Genomic DNA, 21,771 nt, shown 5'->3' on the forward strand with positions numbered 1-21,771 from the left:
TATACTGCGACGCGTCCATTTCTGGGTTGGGCGCGGTACTGATGCAGAGGGGCATGTCATTGCCTATGCTTCGAGGCAGCTCAAGCCTCACGAGGCGAACTACCCAACGCATGATTTGGAGTTGGGGGCGGTGGTTTTTGCCCTCAAGATTTGGCGGCATTACCTCTACGGGGTTCGATGTACCATCTACATGGACCACAAGAGTTTGAGGTACCTCATGGATCAGCCGAATATGAACATGAGGCAGCGTCGGTGGTTAGACGTGGTGAAGGATTATGATTGCGAGATCCTCTACCACTCGGGGAAGGCCAACGTGGTGGCCGATGCGCTTAGCCGCAAGGCGGCACCGATCAGGGATATGTGCATGAGGATGACCGTAGTGACTCCCTCGTTGGAGCAGATTCGGGAGGCCCAACAGGAGGCTATCAAGGAGGAACATCGGAAGAGTGAGCGTGTGGTGGGTCAGGTTTCCTCCTTTGAGTATGATAGCCGAGGACTATTGACACTACACCGTAGGGTGTGGGTACCGTATCACGGAGGCGTGCGCCAGATTTTGATGGAGGAGGCGCACAAGTCTCGATTCTCTATTCATCCCGGGGCGACGAAGATGTATAGGGATCTTCGTCTAGATTATTGGTGGCCCTGCATGAAGCGGGATGTGGCATGGTACGTTGAGCGTTGCTTGACCTGCAGGAAGGTCAAGGCCGAACATCAGAGACCGCATGGCAAGATGCAGCCGTTGGATATTCCACTGTGGAAATGGGAAGATATCACGATGGACTTTATCACGAAACTTCCCAGGACCGTGCGTGGAGTGGATTCGATTTGGGTCATCGTGGATCGATTGACCAAGAGTGCTCACTTTATCCCGATTCAGGAGAGCATATCGGCCGAGAAATTGGCCGACATCTATATCAGGGAGATCGTGGCGCGGCACAGGGTGCCAGTTTCAGTTATCTCGGATAGGGATGTGCGTTTTACTTCCAGGTTTTGGAAGAAATTTCATGACGAGTTGGGAACTCGTTTGCATTTTAGCACCGCCTTTCACCCGCAGACGGATGGTCAAAGCGAGCGGACCATCCAAACTTTGGAGGATATGTTGCGGGCATGCGTGTTGGATTTCGGTGGTAGCTAGGATACCTATTTTCCCCTGGCCGAGTTCTCCTACAACAACTACCACGCGAGTATTGACCGTTCCCCATTTGAGATGTTGTACAGTCGGAGGTGCAGGACCCTGATATGCTGGGGTGAGGTTGGCCAGAGAGTCATGGGGAGCACCGAAGTGGTGCTCAAGACGACCGAGAGGATCCAGCAGGTCCGGAGCAGGCTTCAGACTGCTCAGAGTCGGCAGAAAAGTTATGCCGACAAGCGTCGATCCGACTTGGAATTCCAAGTCGGGGATATGGTCCTCCTGAAGGTGTCGCCTTGGAAGGGCGTCATTCGATTCAGGAAGCGAGGCAAGTTAGGTCCGAGGTTCATCGGACCATTCCGAGTCATGGCCCGGGTGGGCAAGGTGGCGTATAGATTGGATCTGCCAGTTGAGCTCAGCCAAATCCACAGCACTTTCCATGTTTCCCAGTTGCAGAAGTTCTTAGTGGACGATTCAGCAGTAGTGCCTTTGGAGGATATTCAGGTTGATGACAGCCTGAATTACATTGAGCGCCCAGTCGCAATCCTCGACAGGAAGTCAAAGGATTTGAGGAACAAGAGGGTGGAGCTAGTGAAGGTGCAATGGCAGCACTGCAAGGGTTCGGAATGGACTTGGGAGCCGGTGGACGAGATGATGGAGCATTATCCCGAGCTGTTTCAGGATCGAGCAGCAGACTTCGAGGACGAAGTCTAAAATAAGTGGGGGAGATTTATAGCACCTGGTTCCTGGTATGTAAATCTTATTGAGTATTTTCCTTCTTTTTAGCCTTGGACTCGGCGAGTCATAGGTCCGACTCGCCGAGTAAGGACGGGACCCGGGACATGTTTAAGTTGGCGACTCGGCGAGTCCATATTCTGGACTTGGCGAGTCACCGCTGTTGGATAAAACCCTAAGTTTCAGGGGTTTGCACCCTATTTAAACAACATATCTGCCCCAAGCCAGCCCCCATTCACCCCCCCAGAGCTTCCAACCCTCGTTCTAAGTTGTTCATTTAGAGTTTGAAGCAATTGCTGTGTGATTTTGAAGGTTTTGAGGCAAAAAGGAAGTAGATCAAGAGGAAGGGAAGGAATCCAAGAATCTTTGTGCTCTCTCAGCAGTTCCTTTGAGGTATATCCCGTTTTCCCCATGTTTCTATGCTTATTATTTCATTTAAGTCATTCTTGAGTCAATCCCCAAGCTTGTATGTGCAATATAAGTCATAATAAGTTGATTGGCCTCTAGATCTAGGCAAGATTGAGCTCCAGGAGCTCAGATCTATTACCTTTATGGACCCATGTTGCTTGTTCACTCTAGATCTACCATTTTGAGGCATTTTGAGCCCTAAATCCCTCATTGGTGAGTATCTACACGTAAAGTTGGAAACTTTACGTGTCATTCATGCTCTAGGAACCCAGATCTGTAAATGGCATGGTCTGGATTCAAGCAGAATCGACCATATAGTAATTGCATGGTAACGACTCGGCGAGTCGTTCATCTGACTCGGCGAGTCGGTTCGCGAGTCTCCGAGTTTGTCCCCTTTTCGTAGTGTCGAGTGAGAAGTGAGTCACGGGGTGTAACTCAGTGAATCGGAATTTGAACTCATCTATGGAGGAACTCGGCGAGTCAATGCCCTGACTCGGCGAGTTCAAGTCAATCTCCTTAGATCAAGAACAGACTCGACGAGTCGAAGCAGCAAGTGTTCTTCGGATGAAGATGAACTCGACGAGTTGTTCATACAACTCGGCGAGTAGGATGAAGGACTTGAATATCAGTTTAGAAGGAGAACTCGTCAAGTCGTCGCCTAACTCGACGAGTAGAAACGGGATTCAGGACAATCGTTTGGGTAGGGACTCGGCGAGTTGGAAAGCCAACTCGGCGAGTCGGGTCAACTGAAAGTTGACTCTGACTTTGACTTAGGGCATGATCAAGGGTAAAATGGTCATTTTACCGAAAGGACAGTTAGCAGTGTTTGATTGAGTATGTTGTGGGAATTGCAGCAGGAGGATTTCCGGAGCAGCAGCAGCAGCAGTAGACAGTCAGTTCCTGATCAGATCAGCAGCTACTTCGAGGTGAGTTACCTTCCAGTAGCGGTGGGTCTACGGCCACAATGCCGGCCCACCAGTAGGAGTCGTATGTTAGATGATTGTCTTTGTGATGTCATCTAGGTTTGCTACTACCTGATATGTTATATGCTAGCATGATATGTTATATGAGATGGAAGTAGAGATCGGTTGATAGGACCGAAGGGTAGTTCAGACACCCCAGAAATGTCTGACGGTACGTGATGATATGTTTGCATGCTGGCTTGTTATGTTATATGCGATAAAGGTAGTAAGAGGGGACTAGTCCCCGAGGATCGGTTGTTAGGACCGATGGGTAGTCAGCACCCCAGAATGGCTTGACACGGGTAGTTAGCACCCCAGAATGGCTTGACACGGGTAGGACGGCACCCCAGAATGGCCGTACCGGGTAGTCAGGCACCCCAGAATGGCCTGACAGTATGTATGTTATGTGTTTGTATGGTATGTGGTACGATGGGGGAATTCACTAAGCTTTGTGCTTACGGTTTTCAGTTTTGGTTTCAGGTACCTCCTCAGCTAGGGGAAAGGAGCCGGCGCGGTAGCAGCATGTCACACACACACTCTCCGGTTTCCGCATTTACGAGATTCTCTGGGATTTATACTCTGATATTTTGATTGGTTGTATGATTTGGCTTTTAGACATGGTTTACGTTGTGTCATGGTTTGACCAAACAATGTTTTAATTATTAATGTTTTCTAAAGTAATGTTTTAAAACGAAATTTTTGGACGTGAAAATTGGGTCGTTACAGTTGAGTACGCGGTGCATACTCATCCTGTATGCTCAGCGTACTGTATGAAAAGCTTGTATGCGCGGTGTACATACTTGTACACCCAACGTACTCACCAGCCATGGCCATCTTTCCAAATTAGCACTTAATCCATTAAGACTTGGATCCAAACTCTAATCTGACTTCCCTAAGGTGGTTAATCACATAAAGTTGCCAACTTTATGTGTATGTATGGCTAAATGGGACTCTAGAGCTCAAATGAGCTTAGTACTTGACTTAATACATTCATGGAACCAAAACCACCATAAAGTTTGCACCTTTATGCCCACAGAACCCATAATATATCCATATCTACAAATACAAGCTTCAAAACGATTTTAACTTCCAATCATCAACCAAAAAGGGCCAAAATGACCAAAAAATGAACTAAGAATAAGATCCATGAAGTGAAAAAGGCATGGTTTGAACTTTTTACCTCCCAAGCGTAAATTAGGGTTTTCCATTTCCCCCTCGTACGCCTAACGTACGAGGCTACGGACCCTCGACTCTTGTCCACTAGTACGCTAAGCGTACACCAGAGGTATACCCCACGTACTAGCTTCTTAGCTAGTACACCAAGCGTAACTTGTTGTACGCCGCGTGTACTAGGGTTCCCTCCTAAACCCTAAAACACTCGGAAGACCATAACTTCCTCGATGTAAGTCCATTTCAGACGAACTTTATATTCACGGAAAGGTGACGAGAAGCCATACACTTCTAACAACTCATCTTAGCCTTAAAACTCCCCGAACCAAACCCAAAAATCATAAAGGACTAAGTTAAAAAATTACAATTATACCCTTGGGCTCCGAAACACCATCGAACACTCAGATCACTTAGACTTTAACACCCTCGTCCAAAAAGGGTCAAATCTTTTCTTCCTCGAGGTCCAAAGCCATATGATAACTGATGATCGGGCCACAACCCCAAATAATGAAGCGATTCGAAACTGATTGTTACAATGATTGTTACCAACAAAAGTAATTTGTACTATTATTACATTTCGATTTAATACTAAGAGTGAAAATTAGTACTAATTTACACTTTCACTTGCAATAGTTAAAACTTTTGGACTGAACACAAAAGTTAGCGTAATTACATCGAAGACAATAACACAAATTTGTAAGTTGCTTTTCAAAACTCAAAACGAACGTTCCTTTCTTTGAACCAAATTTTATGATCGTGGGAAAGTTTCCAAGTCTTTAACCATCACATATTACTATTAGGGGCTTGGGAGTCAATTAGTAAACATGAAGGGTGAAAATGAGAACTTTAGTAGAAAACATTTGTAAAAGGTTTTGGAATCAAACGTCTTTACGGCTTTACGCCATCTTTTCCCTCTAACCTCGTGGACTCGCACACATACGCACAGTAAGCTCATCAGCCAACATTGGAGGAAATCTACACGTTCTCTCTGAGGTGACTGATTCTTTGATTAATCTTTAATCTCATGCTTCAGTATGTTTTATGCTTTTAGATATTAGATTTTAGTTAGGAAATTGATTCGCCCCTAATGAAGGATTAGGGTTTATGCTCGATATGCTCCTCTATCCTGAATCAAATGATTGTTGTTTGCTCAAATTGTAAAAAAAACATGCTTTTTATCGATTTGATGTGTAAGTAGTTATGTACGGCTGTGATCTTGTTTACTTGAAGGATCTAAATTTAATTGTATCACTAGGCATCTTAAATACAACATTAGCTTCCATTAAGAATTTCATAGAATCACTTCTTGTCTAATGCTTGTTTGATCTAGGATTATTGATGATAATAATGAGAGAAATTACAGATATATTACATAGTTGGGGCTCATAAATCATTCACTCCTTTAGTGTGGGACAAATTTGAACGTCAAAACTCATCTGCTTTGAATCAAAGGGGACAAGGTTGTAAGCTATTAACAATTCAACATAACATATGTTCTTGTCACAAACAGGATTTTCAAGCGATCATTTCTCACAAGAAACAAAAGTTCATCTCTGCAACTACAGTAAAACTTCTTTGAATGGCATTAGTTATAATTTGTGGTCAACCATGCAGTGGAAAGTCAAAAGCAGCCCTTTCCCTATCTGAAGCCCTAAACAACACAGAATCCAAACCAACACTCAAAATCATCAACGAAACTTCCTTCCATCTCAATCGAAACCAAACCTATGCAGAAATGACCTCAGAAAAAAACCTAAGAGGAGTCCTTAGATCAGAAGTAGACAGATCTTTATCAAAAGACAACATCATAATAGTAGATTCCCTAAACAGCATAAAAGGTTACAGATATGAGCTATGGTGTTTAGCACGTGCTGCAGGAATCAGACATTGTGTTCTTTTCTGTGATGTGGAAGAAAGTCAATGTAGAATCTGGAATCAAGAACGAAGGAAGAACAACGAACCTTCATATGATGATCATATATTTGAAGATTTAGTAAGAAGATTTGAAACACCCGATAGAAGAAACAGATGGGATTCACCTTTATTCGAATTGTACCCATTTAAAGATGAAATAAGTAAAAACTCCCCCGTGATTCTAGAACTTGTGGATTATATAACAAAAAGAGTTGACTCAAAGACTAAAGATGTAAAGATTTTGCAACCCACAATAGCGACACAAAATGTGAGATTTTCAGAGGCGAATTCTTTGTATGAAATGGATAGAGCTACACAGGAGGTGATTGGTGCGATTGTGGCGGCTCAGTCGGTGGCCATGGGTGCTCCGGCGGGTGGGGTTGGTGTTGGACCGGATTTGCCGGTTGTTAATGTTTCACGGGCGGTTGGGTTGCCGGAGTTGAGGCGGTTGAGGAAGACTTTTATAAAGTTGACTGGTCAGTCGAGTTTAAGTGGGCCACCACCTCCTTCGGATGCTGAAAGTGCGAAGAGAATGTTTATTGATTACCTGAATAGGGAATTTGGAAGTGGATGATGAAGACTGGTTTTTTGGTAATTTCATATGTTTTGTATGTTATATTTTGCAAAATACCCTTTGAGTGATTGACTTCTTGAATATTATAACTTAGCGTTTATATACTATAAGGGCTCCATTTGTTAGTAAGACAGGACATGACATAACAGATTGGTTTTATACTGTGTTTGGGATGGATGGGTTGGATTAGGACTTTTTTTTTTTTTTTTTTTTTTTTACTTGATGAGTTTTATGGGTTAAGTATTTGATTTGGACAGTTGTATATGGGTATTTCTTTTTTACTTAGTCCAATGGCTTAATGGGTTATGCAAAAAAAATGTCTTAATGTATTAAATACATCGACTGTGTACTTATTTTTCATTCTTTTTTACCCATCCAGATCATCTCATGTTAAAACTGATGAATAATAAGGGTTAAATGATTATTTAGTTTCATTCAGACAGTTTACCAGCTTAGAAAAAAAGTCTGATTTAGACAAATAAGAATATAAGTTTAGTCACTGTATAGTCACTCTATATACAGAATTTAACTATGTACCTATTATTGCGATTGGCATTCTTTGGACTTACATTGTATAATAGGAATACATGATTGTCTATGGTACAAGTGTCATGAATGTATGTACAACTACATCTAAAATGTGGGTGGGTACATACATGTCAATTTATAAAGCCTCATGTCACCACGCACAAGCTTTATTGTGGTAAAACGAGTAGTTGAGATATGCTATTTTGGTCATCACATTGCTATGATGACTTCAATTTATGTGAAAGATACTTGAACATTACCTTGATGATGATCTAAATAGAAGTTTCATCTTTTTGGAAATGTTTTCTTCTCTTTTTTTTGAAGGAAAGAAAAAAGTTCATGTCAAACAATATGTATACATATAAGGAAAATGTGTGACGGTTATTTGGAATGGAAAATACTTGTTCGGATCATGTGATATTGGACTTTTAGTGTGCGGTTTGTTCTATGAAAATTACAACCTAGTATCTGAATATGTTATTTTGATGAAGAATTCATTTATTTGCCTTTTTTTAGGCCCTCGGTATAGGGTATACCAGGCAAGAGAGGGCTTTGTGGCCAAGTGGCAAGGCCACCATGATCTTGTACACCGCCCCTTTCTTCCGTGGTGCAACGATCGTGATTGACTGTGGTATGTGGCACAATGGACCATGACTTATGAGAGACTGTTATCCTTCTGCCCTCTCTATTTCTTCCTGTTTATTTCTCTTCTTTGTACAAACGATGATGATAGCTCATGTTGAAGACTTGTAGGTATATCAATGTTGGTGTGGAAGGAAAAACTGGTGAAGTTTTCAAAATATGGTGGCGAGGCAGAGGGAGATGGTTTGAAAAGTGTACCGTCTTTATGATTTAAAAGTTATTCCTCCTCAACCTTTTGTTAGTTAAGATTTTGAAATTTTTATGTGATGAAGCAAAGAGATATTTGAAAATTTGCAGAGAATTACAAAAATTGTCAAAATTGGGACTACTTTAACAAAATGGTCATCTCTTGACTTTTCCTTTTTCACACAAAATGATCCGTTATTTTTACGGTGGAAATTGTCATGTTAGACTGCAAGGTGTGGTAAAGATATTACCGCCGGTAATATTATGTGGCAAGTTTTATCGGTGGTAACACCGTCCATTGTCTTTTTTTTTTTTGCCTATGGTATTAAACCGCTGGTACACTTCCACGGGTGGTAAATTGGAGTTTTGTTTCCATTGTGGCTGTTAATTGGTCACTTGCAAACTTAAGCTTTTTTTTTTTTTTTTTTTTTTTTTTTTTTTTTTAATTTTTAATTTTTAATTTTTTTATTCATAGGTAAAAAATTTATCATATTCTTATCATAGGTAAAGATTGTTAAGAAAAAGAAATGTTTCCATGTTGCCTATATGACACATTTTTCATAGATAAAAAATTTACAACACCTTTTAGTCTTATTTAAAACTTTTATTCAAATATTTGCTATTTTTACACAAAAGTTACTTGGTAGTTAATAGTCCACTTTGCTCTATAAAGTCGTATCCCAAGTGTTTTGTCTATGTGTGTCCAAATATAGTTCAAAGTCACTCATTGGTTTCACAAACTTCCAAAAATGTCTCAAACGTTGCTGAAGTGTGTAAAAATATGACACTAAAGTGGGATGAATGACTTTTTTTTTAACCTTTGGACATTCATAGTAATAGATGATATGATTAATATTCAAAGGTAAATTCCAATTTTCTTTTAATAAAGTCGTTAACGCTTGGGGTGTGTTTGGTTTGAGGTATTTAGATGGAATAGAAGGAATTTGAAATTAAATTCTAGCCTTTATTTTAGGTATTTAGATGAGAGGTGATATTTTTATTTTTGTTTTTTTTATTTATCCATTTAAAAACAAAGTGTTTTGACTTTATATATTTACCGTCATTCTCTATTTTCAATTATACGAAGGTTATAAAAGTTAAACACCTTGTTTTTTAGTGGACGAATAAAAAAACATAAGTAGAAATAACTTTCATCATAAAAACATTCCCTATATCTAAGGTTTTAAAGAGGGTTAATGATATTGTAACTCCTTGAACTTCATCTTTTGGCATGATTTGGTCACTAAAGTCTTTTTTTTTCACATCTAACCATTAAAGTTGTAATTTTCATGTTAAATTGAGGCTTGACCCCACTTCTAATCGGTTTCTAAGTTAATCGCTTATATGGCCTACGTGATAAGGAGACAGACACGCCTCAACTCCATGTGTCTTCTTTAAGAAATAAAGTTGAAATTTGAAACTTTTTTCTAAATTGTATATGTGTCAATGCTTAAAATTTATTCCAAGTCCTCATACAAATTGTTGATGTATTCCATTGAAAAATCACATACCAACACCAAACATCATTGACTTTGAAGAACATATTCAAGATGCCAAGAACAACCACCACCATCCATCTTCAACCACAAGGGTTAATAAAATCGTTTGGAATGGTTTGAAAAACATCTCTGTAACACTCGTTCTAGGTGCGAGTTAATTTATGAATGTTAAACTTGATGGGTTTTATGCATAAGAACAATCTTATGTGCTCATACAAACCCTAATGCTTGGATCTAGGTTTCTCTATTGTACATGCTTTGAATCCAAGACTTACAACCCTAGATCTATCATATAAAGTTCAAAATTAACATCATAAGAATAGATCTAAGTGTTTATCTCTTTCAAATAGCTTGAAATCCTTGTAGTCTTCTTGATCTTGAGCTTAGAGTCACAATTGTAACTCCTCTAATGGTTCACAAACCCCACAAGAAAGAAGGCAATATGAGAAAGGGTGAGAGATGCTAAAATCGTCCCTAGGGTTCTCATGGAATCAAGTGTAGCCGATTTTCATAGCCTAGGGGTCATATTTATACTGCAGGCTGCTAGGGTTTCAGTCTAAACCCTAATGGACAGTTTAGCCACCAAGCAGCCCAAGGAACCTTCTGGAATAAGGCCTAGGACGAAAATATGATGGATCCCCATCATAATTTCATTCCTCCTTTAGCCCATTAGGTTTCCCAACCCAAAACTCAACTATCACACATTTGACAATTTATTCCCCCTTTATTTAATTAATATCTTTTAGTCACCAAATTAATTCCTAATTAATTTATGACCAATATTAATTAAATAAATATGATTTCTCCTTTAATATATTATTCTTATAATATATTGATAAACCATAATATTCTCTCTCTCTCTCTCTCTCTCTCTCTCTCTCTCTCTCTCTTTCTCTCTCTCCTCAAATTACCATGTCAAGTTGCTTTGGTGAAGGCAACCCATAAGAACCATGCACAATCGGGTCAAGTACATACCAAATATAGTTACAGGCTTAGACACTAATCCAACAAAACTTTTCATCTTTGGGTGGTCACGGCGTGATGGAGCATCACCACGACGTGGCGGTATTTTTATGATCGCAAGAATTAAATGACCCGCCACGACGTGACAACTATTTTGGGTAAAAAAAACCCAATTCTTGGGCTTTGGGCCCTATTTAGATGACATTATGGCTAGGGTTTCGTGATGATTCAGACTCCATCACCATCTCAAGCTCAGAAACCCTAACCCTATCCTCCATTGCAATTATGAACTCATTTTGGTGTTTTTGGTGATCCTTAAAGGAGAATGATGCCTTTGGTGTGGTGATTTACCTTGCAAGCATCATCTACATCTTCAATCATATCTTCTGGACATTGGTGAGTGTCCACAAGCCAACCTTTTCCTTGCTAAGTTTCTAGATCTTTAGATTTTGTCCCTTTTATTCATGTCTTGATGGGTTTGAGTGGTGAGATCTCATAAAGTTTGCAACTTTATGAATCTTCATGCAATTTGGAGTATTTGGTGCTATGGATCTCAAGTAGGAATGAGTTTCGGTGTCATGCATGGAATTTTGGTCATTAACCCTTGTTTTGACCTAATAGGAGTCCAAGACAAGCATTAGCTATGCATTTCTGAAAAGCACGAATTTTTTTGTTAGTAATAGTACCAGGAACCCTCCTAGAATTGTTAGACAATAGACCTTCAAGATTAAGTGCTTAATGATTAAGCCATGTTGTGTTTTTGCCTTTTTGGACCTAGGAGTTGAGATGTTTATCTCTTGGAGAGTCTTAAGGGATAAAGTTGGAAAATTTATCCATTTAGTGTAACGCCCCGATTCTCAGGTATTGTTTAAAGAAGATTTATGGGGTAAACCTCTACTCGACGAGTTGGTTGACCTACTCGTCGAGTAGGTGCGGGGTGGGAACGCGTATTAAGTGACCTACTCGACGAATCCATATTGGGACTCAGCGAGTAGGAGCTGGCAATTAAAACCCTAAATTCTGGGGTTTGCACCCCTATTTAAGGGAACCTTAGCCTCCATTGGGCCTCCTTACAGTTCTAGAGAGTCCTTAAAACCCTAATACATTTGTGTGTGCCATTGTGTGATTGAAGCTTGAAAAGAGGATTTTGGAGGGGGGGGGGGGGGAAGGCTTAGAAGAGAAGGATATTGGAGCAAGTGGAGTGTGGGAATCAGCTCTTATCTCAGTTACCATCTTCTGGACGTAACCAAATCGCCTTTTTCCTTGTGAATCTCTTCTATTGGTTGAGTTCTAGGGTTTTTGGTGAAATATTAAGTTGAAAGGATGAGCTATGGGCTAGATCTGAGGTTGTAACTTCAGATCTAGACCCTCCTTGGATTCTAGAATCATAAAGTTGTTGTATTGGTGGTGATTGAGGTCCCTCTTGGACTTGAAGCTCCATTAAGAACTTGAAATAGACATTTAGACCCTTTATAGCCATACATGCACGTAACATTTGCAACTTTACGTGATAAGTATGTCCTGGAAGCTTGGATCTGTGATTTGGAGCCGCTGCATGGTTCAAAACAAGTATGTATGGAAAGAGGACTGAAAGGACTCGGCGAGTCGCAAGGTTGACTCGGTGAGTCACATGAAGATGGTCGTGAACTCAACGAGTTGGATGAACAACTCGGCGAGTCCGATGAAGATCACCATAAAACTGGACGAGTTAAAGAACAACTCGGCGAGTCGGATGAGTTTTCCCTAGGATATGTATGCGTACGTGTCCGTCGAGTTGCAAGGAGGGAAATCGACAGATGGCCTGAAAGTTTGAACGGAAATCGCGGGAACTCGACAAGTCACCCCGATGACTCGGCGAGTGGGATGTGCTTCAAGGCACTCGGCGAGTAGCCGAGGGTACTCGGCGAGTTGGGGTCAACATGGACTGTTGACCTTAACTGAGGACTTTGACTTTGACCAGGGGTTGACTGGTGGGTTATAGAGTACCTTAGAAAGTTAAGGACTTATGGATATATTGTATTATGGTCATAGGTGGTGGAGCCTGTGTCAAGTGATCCAAGAGTTGAAGTTTATCTTCCGAGGCGACATCTGCGAGGTGAGTTATTCTCACTATCTCGATAGGGTCTACGGCGCCAAGGCCGGCCCTTTATGATTTACATCCTGGTTTAGGATGCTTGCTATGTTATTGCTATGTTAGATTACATCCTGGTTTAGGATGGTTGCTATGCTAGAGATCTGTTAGATCGGAATCAGGATAGATAGGATGTTATGCTTTTATGATCCGTAAGGATTAGTATGTAGTGACCTGCTAGGTCGGTACTCTAGTTACGAGAGGATTCTATAGTTGATGATCAATGTGACAGATATGTTGATGTTTTTATATGCCAGTATGTGATAGTTATGCGCACATGGTTAATTGCTTGTTGGTTGGGTTGAGGTGGTCCTGCTTTGTGCTGAAGGCCAACATACCCTACGAGCGGTCCGGGGAGACTGCAGGCCCACGAGGCGGACCAGTCATGCCGAAGGCTCGGGATAGATTTAGATAGACTGCAGGCCCAGTAGGGTGGTCCAGTCAGGCCGATGGCCCAATATGCAAGATTGTTTGATTGATTATTACTGATATGGTATTGTCAGTGTGGTATTGGTATTTTGGGGGTAGCTCACTAAGCGCTTGGGCTTACAGTTTCCAGTTATTGTTTCAGGTACTTCAGGAGATCGTGGCAAGGCAAAGGCGTGACCGTACCGCTCCTCATCCTTATGTTATGATTTTGGGACACTCTGGTGGATATTCATTTATAAACATTTTGTAAACAATACTATTTGACTTTTATTTATGATTTAAAAAGTTTGAATTTGGCGTGAAATTTATGGATGTTAAAAGTTGGTATCAGAGCCTTGGTTTGAGTGAATTGGAGGAACACTCGTGTGAATCCAGTCTCAAATCAAGGAGATTTTTGGAAGTAAGTTTTAAAAATGGTTTTCAAAAGAAAGGATGGAGGATGCAGAGGGTACGATCAGCCAGAGCCTATAAGTAAACCCCAAAATACCATACAGTTATTTGATATTCTGATACGTTAGAACAGCATGCTAGTGCTAGGCTAGGGATCTTCAGGAATCGCATGATAGATTTTCCTGATTGTATGATACCTAATAGCCTAGGGTTTCTTGTATATGGGATTGACATCATAACTGTAGATGTTTAGTGTATGCATCACGGCTGTGTATAGTTAAGATCTTATAGCCTGAGAATGTCTGATTCGACCTTAGGGTGGGATTGGATATTCGAAAGTCTATCGGGTCCATCATTATGTGCAGCTAACATACACTAGCGCTGCAGGGGCTGATGGAAGTTCCATGGAGGTTTGAGTTGTGCAGAGCCGTGGGACCAGTTGTGAGATAGGCGATGTCCCCTAGTAGTGAGGGTTGAGCGCGCATTATGTTGAGTATAGTTTTAGGGCGTTGTGGTGATACTTAAGACAAATATGGGTAGATGTGGAAGGTAGTATGGGCCCGTACTACTGGAAGCACAGGACCCATACGCGTAGCAAGGAAGTCACAACCCCTAGGATTTGTGGGTTTTGGTCTCCCGATATTATGTTATTCATATGATGATTTATATATTTCAGTATGGTGGTGACGAGACTTGTTACTTCTGGATCCGGATCAGGATCAGGATCGGGGTCGGGAGACGGAGGGTTGGAGGTGCCGATAACACCTGAGCCCATGGTACAGATTGGGACCAAGGAGTTGGATGCCAGGATCCGGGAGATCATGCACGACGAGGTCGCTGCGGCTTTTTGAGCGCAACTACCAGAGATGTTTGGGTCGATCAAGACCGCGATGGTCGAGTATTTTGATGAGTGATATGCAGCTCTGGCAGAGACAGCAGCCGCTGCAGCCACTTCGGCTGTAACTGCGGCAGGGGCTAGAGGAGGAGCCGACAGGGCATTCCAGTACCGGGACTTCGATAATACGAAGCCCCCGACATTTGATGGTACACATGATGCGATCAGGGCTATGCGGTGGTTGTCTGACGTGGAGGGCTGTTTCTTCACGTGCTCATGTCCTGGTGACCAGAAGGTCAGGTGTGCCCTGAACCTGCTTAGGCTCGGGGCAAAGGATTGGTGGAGATTGACGACAGGTTCATATTCTAATGATCAGCGGGCCGCTGTTACTTGGGAGCAGTTCCGAGATATATTTCGTACCCGCTACGTTCCACGCGTAGAACGGGAGCGGCTTGCTCAGGAGTTTTTGACATTGAGGCAGGATGGGGAGTCTGTGATGGAGATTACCCGGATGTTCACTGAGAGGGCTATGTTTTGCCCGGAGTTTGCGTCAGAGTAGTCTCAGATGACCCGTTATCTGAGTATGCTCAAGACGGATATACGGCAGTTTGTGGCTACACAGCGTTGTGAGACCCTCCTAGATCTACAGGGATCCGCGAGGCGGCGTGAGCTAGAGATAGAGTTGCAGTTGAAGGAGCAGCGTCAGGCGCCGGCACGGTCTTAGCCAGCGCCTAAGCGGTCTAAGACCGTTGATACTCGGTCTGGGAGTCAGCAGAGCCGCACTTGTGGAAAGTGTGGCAGGGGTCATTCGGGAGTTTGTCGAGCAGGAGGTGGGTGCCACAAATGTGGCAAGGAGGGGCACTATGCCAGGGACTGCCGTCAGTCTGCCCCTCCAACAAATATGAGGATTTGTTACCATTGTCATCAGCTTGGTCATGTGAAGACCAACTGTCCGCAGCTCGCCGCCAAGCCGGCGTTGGGTTCCGCACCAGCTACTGTGAGGATTGGAGATGGGAGGCTAGTCAAGGTGGAGCCTACGAAGGCTCAGGGTTGCACCTTCCAGCTCACGGCCGAGGAGGCCAAGGCAACACCGGATGTGGTTGCTGGTACGTTTCTTTTCTCTGTCTCAGTTATTGTATTGGTGCTATGCTTATTGATTGTACTTGTGGTTAGGTACGTTTTTAGTGAATTCTTTGCCCGCTTTGGTATTATTTGACTCGGGGGCGAGTCGGCCGTTTGTATCCCAGACCTTCTCTAGAGGGTTTAGTGTGCTGATAGATGATCTTGAGTGCCCGTTGCGAGTTTTGATCGCCAACGAGCACAGGGTTTCTGCTTCTTCGGTCTACCGGGTGTCTTTTCCGATAGATTTGATTCCTATCCCCATGTGGGATGTATGCGTGATTATAGGGATGGACTGGCTTAGTCGTTTTGGCACCATGATCGACTGTAAGGGACAGCGGGTGGTGGTTCGAACCCCAAGTGGGGGAGAACTAGTAGTATATGATTTTTCTAAGTTTCGACTTAGTAGTATGCAGCCGAAAGTTCGAATATGAGATCGATTGATTTCTATCCGAGACAATCTAAACGATAATCGAAGATTTCGTCGATAGTAGTCCAATGGTAAAAAAACAGACGAAAATGGACGTCAGATGTAGAAGTTATGAATTTCTAACGGAGTTTTCCTATTCCGGCCTACTAAAAATAATATAATAAAAAATAAAGTCAAAATTAGCCGACGGAGTCTAAAGGAGAGTTGTAGAGCATAATCTCACCTACGTGTGGATATAAAGAACATCAAAAATGGAGATCGTATGCGAAAGATACAGATATTAGACATTTGGAAATACGGAGTACGCCCAGCGTACTCATGATTCATGGACTGAGTTGGGCCACGTCGCCCTACTCCATCAATTGAGTGCCTCGGGTCCGAAGTTGTGACGCATCCGATCCAATCCACCCAGTACGCCCAACGTACATGTCGACGAGGGAGTACGCCCCGCGTACTTTGAAGTTACGCCCAACGTAAATCGAGGTTCAGCCCCTATAAATAGAAAGTGAGACCTTCGAGTTTTATTGCTAATTTTCATTTCCTTCACCCATTTTCTTTCTTCTACTTTGCAAGAAATACCCCCGTAGCCCCGGTATCAATCCCGACACCCGAAGCAAGTCCCGAATCCCCGAAGATCCCGAGAAATACGAGTTGTCGAGCCGAAACTCTGCCCACGAGAAGCCCGGTTTTTGGAAGATATCCCGGTTTCATCGAAGATTATTATTTCAAGAGTCGTAGTGCTGTCCGAGCACCGTCTTATCAAGTGAGTGTGTAGTTGCTTTCTTCTAACACATAGATATGAATTATTTCTCTATAAAATACATGTTATGTGTTTATATATTATCTGTTATTTGGAATGAGTATTGAATGAATATATTATACAGGTTTTTAAGTTGTGTATGAATGTGTGTGTGTGTGTGTGTGTATATATATATATATATAAATATCTACAAAAATGTTGGGTAAAGCTGATGGGTTTTGGTCATAAGAACATCCTATGTGCTCATACAAACCCTAATGCTTGGATCTAGGTTTCTCTATTGTACATGCAAGTTATCCAAGACTATAAACCCTAGATATGACACTCAATATAACATATAATTAGGGTTTAGATCATACCTTGATTGTTATGTAGCAACAACAATCCCAAATCCTTCTTGTATTGACTTTAAAAAGCTTAGAGTCACAAATATCACTCCTCTAATGGTTCACAAACACCAAGAGCAAGAGAATGAAGAGGAGAGAGGATGGAGGCTGCCCTAAAACGTGTGAAACCCTAGAAGGATGCTTAGCCACGTTTTTGGGTCATAAGGGATGAATATATAGTTAGGCTATTAGGGTTATCTAACAAGGAAACCCTAATTTGGATGCTTAAGCCCTAAGCAACCCACATATTCCTTTCCTTAAGGCCTTGGACGATTTCCTCATGGGTTTCCCCATAGAATTCGTCCACTCCTTAATATAAGGCAATCCATGGCCCAAATTGTAATTATCTTATAATTACAATTCCAGTCCCTTAAGTTTAATTAATCTCTTTTAGTCACAAAACTAATTACCAATTAATTCTTGACTAATATTAATTAAACAATATGATTTCTCCTTTAATATATTATTCTCATAATATATTAATAAATCATATTTAATCCTTTCTCTCCATAATTCATCCTATCAAGTTGCTTTGGTGAAGGCAACCCAAAAAGACCATGCACCATCGGGTCAAGTACATACCAAAATAGTTATGGACTTAGACACTAATCCAACAGTCTCCCACTTGGATAAGTGTAATAAATATTATCCGTATGACTTCAGATCCTGATCTACAATCTTAGCTTTCCAAAGCCGTTGTCAACTCTGATCCTATTAGATACGCGTGTCCTTAGATAAGGGATCATATATTCCTCCATTCTAGATATTGTACGAGACATGATTTCTAATCATTCTCCTTTGTACTATTTCTCGAATTCCGATTTATGACGACTGACTAATTGAACAAATCAAATTAGCCCTAGCCCGGCCGAGCATTTACGTTTGTCATCACTAAATCATTGAGGGGCCCAAAGATATCGCTTTTATCCTACTTTGGATAAAAGGAATGGATAAACTTTGATACAATGCTTGCTTGCACTCACTTACCGAATTACACACAACAATATGTTTTATAACACCAAGTTACTAGTGCGTTTACATATTATCAATGTGCAACCGATTTGCAAGATACAACTCACACATCTCGGTTTCAAGAATATAAGATGTTATCGTCTCACCAATCACTCGTGATGCAATTCATGGAGTGATCCAAGTGAGCGTGGGTTTAATCCAATGCTCAAATCATATTCATAAGCACTCATGAACGTTGCAACAAACATTTGCTTATGTCTAATACTCTTTTAGACATTCCACACACCAATTCACGATAGTTTTCCTTCATACTTACTTCCAACATATGAACGACTGTGACCCGTTTGAATAATTTGACTGTTCTTAACCAATTAAATTATTCAGGAAGTCAAAACATGCAAAGTGAAACACAAGAATAATACTAATCCCATATGGCCTCAACCCTTTGAGCATAAATAAAACACCTTTTATTTATCACCATATCGATTACTCATTATTTGTCGTTTCGGGTAATCAACTTCTTACTTGAATTATTACACTTGTCCCATGCTCCTAGCATGCACACAATGTTTACCTATGGTTCTTACTTTGTGAAATAGATCACATTGAACACATTACCAATCATACTCATTTCACAATCTCCAAATCCTTTTTCATCAGTGTAAGAATATTAAATTCTTGCTACTTATAGAATATGCTAGATTCTAACATTCTATACAACGATCCTTTCGTAATGTCACTGCACCAAGGTCACAAAGACTATTGCCAACGATATTACAAAGTCTTCTATCGAAGATTGTTACAAGACAATTCCTTAGATATGATGTCTCTCACTCAAAGTACATTCCTTTGAACATCCTTTTGCATAAAAGTTTCTAATCTAGTCATATGTTTTCAATATTCAATTCCCAATATGGACACATTTCCATATTTTCCATATGACAACTCATTCTTAATAGAATCTTATTTATTCATAATAATGTCGATATGGTCCATCCAATATGGGAACATTTCCATATTTTCCAATACTATACTTCCAACTACTCACAAGCGACCAATCCTCGGCGAGCTTTGGATTGTCCTTTGATAGTTGTTTAATTATCTTAGTCAAAACCAATTCTTGTCCTTTTTCCCTCTAAATACGCTAGACATTTGGAAAATTTTAGAATGGTCAAATATTATAGCATTTGTAATCGATCCTATACCCGAAGCGTATGGGACACGATGCATAATGTCTTACATAAAGATTTGATACTTTATCAATCTTTTGCCATAATGTTTTATTTGCTAAGTTCTCAAAATTTGAATGGTGAAGAGGAATGCCGTAATCATAATCGAAATTTTAAGAACACACTATGTACCTTTGACTAAATTTATCAACATTTCTCAACCTAAGCCTATAGATTTGAAATGAAGCATAATATTCTCTCCCTTAATTATAGCAAAACAACTTTACAACCCTTACAACTTTGCAAGGTACAACTCTTGTTTTCTATAATTAATATTGCCAACTTGCAATACGTGCCATAATAATCATACAATCATAACATTTATGCTCCCACTATCATGATGATTATTATAAAACATAACACTTATGCTCCCACTCGCTTCGACATGTATTCATAAACATCGTAACTTTCAGAAAAACAATGCTTATTGAATTTCTTAAGTTCATGTTTCTAATACTTAGTGCTTTGATAATCTTTTATCAAGGCTTCTTGAACTTATACACCTTTGCCTTAGATAGTTCATATGTGTGTTTAAACAATTTCCAAACCTCACAATTCAAATTATGGAAAGGGATACCGTAACCATAATCGAATTCGAGAATGCAATTTTACAATCACTATCTTCTTAAAATCTTTCTTAGTGAAAGTATTTCCTCACAGTCATTTTTATGAAGGAGGGAATCTTATGACACTTAGATTTAAACGGTGTATTTGTTCCTATCCATGTGAATTTGTCAAAACCAAAGTTTACGACAAATTCAAACTCATATGGATCGAACTTTCTTAATCTCGACTTCTTGCCTTATGGTAGCACAGCTGCCCACCATGTCTTCCAAGTAGTTAAGCAGCTCACCCTTTCCTATCAATGTACCTTTCATTGATTAAGGTGCCTTGCCTTTTATTCGTTCAAAATGAGAACTCATAGAACTCTCATTCATAATTAACTCAATTGGAACAGCACAGAAACAAAATAATGTCAACACGATAGGTTGTAAACCTCAACTCGTGTGCTGGTGATGATCGATAAGGTCTATTTTGATTTGTTCTTGAAACTTTTCAAGACCATTAAGACTCCCACTGACTCCTTGACATAAGATTCTCTTGTCAATAACCATTTCTTGAAAACAAATATTCAAGAGTTAGTGTAGCTTTTATCAAAGCACTTCATAAATTGGTTCGAGTTGGTCTTTGTCTTATCCAAGACATCACAACTTTTCACATTTGATGAATGTTATAAACCTTTTAATACTTGTCACTTATTGTCACAATCTTAACTCTAAGACTTGTTTTGGAACGAAGTATGACTTCTTGATTTAACCATTTATTCAATTCTTGATTCCTCTTCTTAGACATACAATTGTACTAAGACTCCCATAGAGGATCAATTGAGATATGGTTCTTAATCATTAAGACCTATCATAAAGCATAAAAGCTACTCTCCCTTCTTCTTAGAATGGAGAAACTTTTATCTTTCTGCCTACTTGATTCTTCTTATTCGTTCTGCTATTGATTTAAACCTTTTCAATCAATTCAGAATTACGCTTAATCTTGTAAGTATAATCATATTTACTAAACCTTTAGTAAATCATGACGAATATTTTGTTATTCTTATGGTGGACTTGATCAACACGCAACTTTGTGTACTCGATCTCCTAGTCCTTCACTTGACACTTTGTCAATGAATTAGTCTAATTTCCAAATATGAAATTTCTCATTCATCGTGCAACCAAGTTGCATGATTCCAAGTTTCTGTCCAATTGAAACTTGGGTGATGAGAAACTTTCCTTATTCGGTAAATTCTTCGACATTTCCACAAATAACATAATAAGAACCAAATCCATTATTGCTAATAATAGAAACATTCAAACATCTATTTTGATATACGTCATTGCAAGGATAAATAAATAATATAAAATCAAAATTTATTTTATTGCGGAAAAAATTTGTCCTTACAATGCAATTCATTGAAAAACTATGCTAATACATCTTTATTAGCAATCTAATTCTAACTCTAAGTAGTAGCTCAAGAATCTAATCTTCGAGAAATGCGATCGAAATCCATTCCTTCATGGTTAGATTATGCTCACTTCTTCCCTTAAGCTTCCTTTCTTTTCTTCGATCCTACAAAACATCAATTGTAATCTTATCACATTATGTATTAAGAATCTAGAATAGAAGCTTAAAAGAGTTAGTTAATGGATTTTACCTATATTAGAGCCATACGTTTCGACTCTCCCATCTCTTAGATCTCTTAGGTAAATGGGGCAGCTTCGTCTCCAATGCCCTTTCTCTTGGCAATAAAAGCAAATTGACTCTTTTGGAACATGACATGGAACTACTTCAGACATTGCCTTTCTCTTATGATCAAACTTTTCGATCA

At 40.3% G+C, this 21,771-nt stretch overlaps 1 protein-coding gene across 1 annotated transcript; it reads left to right on the forward strand.

Moving 5' to 3' along the window:
- The first annotated feature begins 5,295 nt into the window (after positions 1-5,295).
- Positions 5,296-7,056, forward strand: LOC145092615 (KTI12-like, chromatin associated protein). Its single transcript, XM_079030571.1, has 2 exons — positions 5,296-5,397; positions 5,915-7,056. The coding sequence occupies exon 2, from the start codon at positions 5,984-5,986 to the stop codon at positions 6,890-6,892; it is 909 nt and encodes a 302-aa protein (XP_078886697.1). The 5' UTR covers positions 5,296-5,397; positions 5,915-5,983; the 3' UTR covers positions 6,893-7,056.
- Positions 7,057-21,771: the final 14,715 nt, after the last annotated feature.

This window comes from Lactuca serriola, chromosome 3, assembly GCF_051521515.1.
Source record: "Lactuca serriola cultivar US96UC23 chromosome 3, Lser_US96UC23_V15, whole genome shotgun sequence".
NCBI lineage: Eukaryota > Viridiplantae > Streptophyta > Magnoliopsida > Asterales > Asteraceae > Lactuca > Lactuca serriola.

Coding starts and splice junctions, on each gene's coding strand:
- LOC145092615 (XM_079030571.1), top strand. CDS start 5,984: ATGGCATTAGTTATAATTTGTGGTCAACCATGCAGTGGAAAGTCAAAA.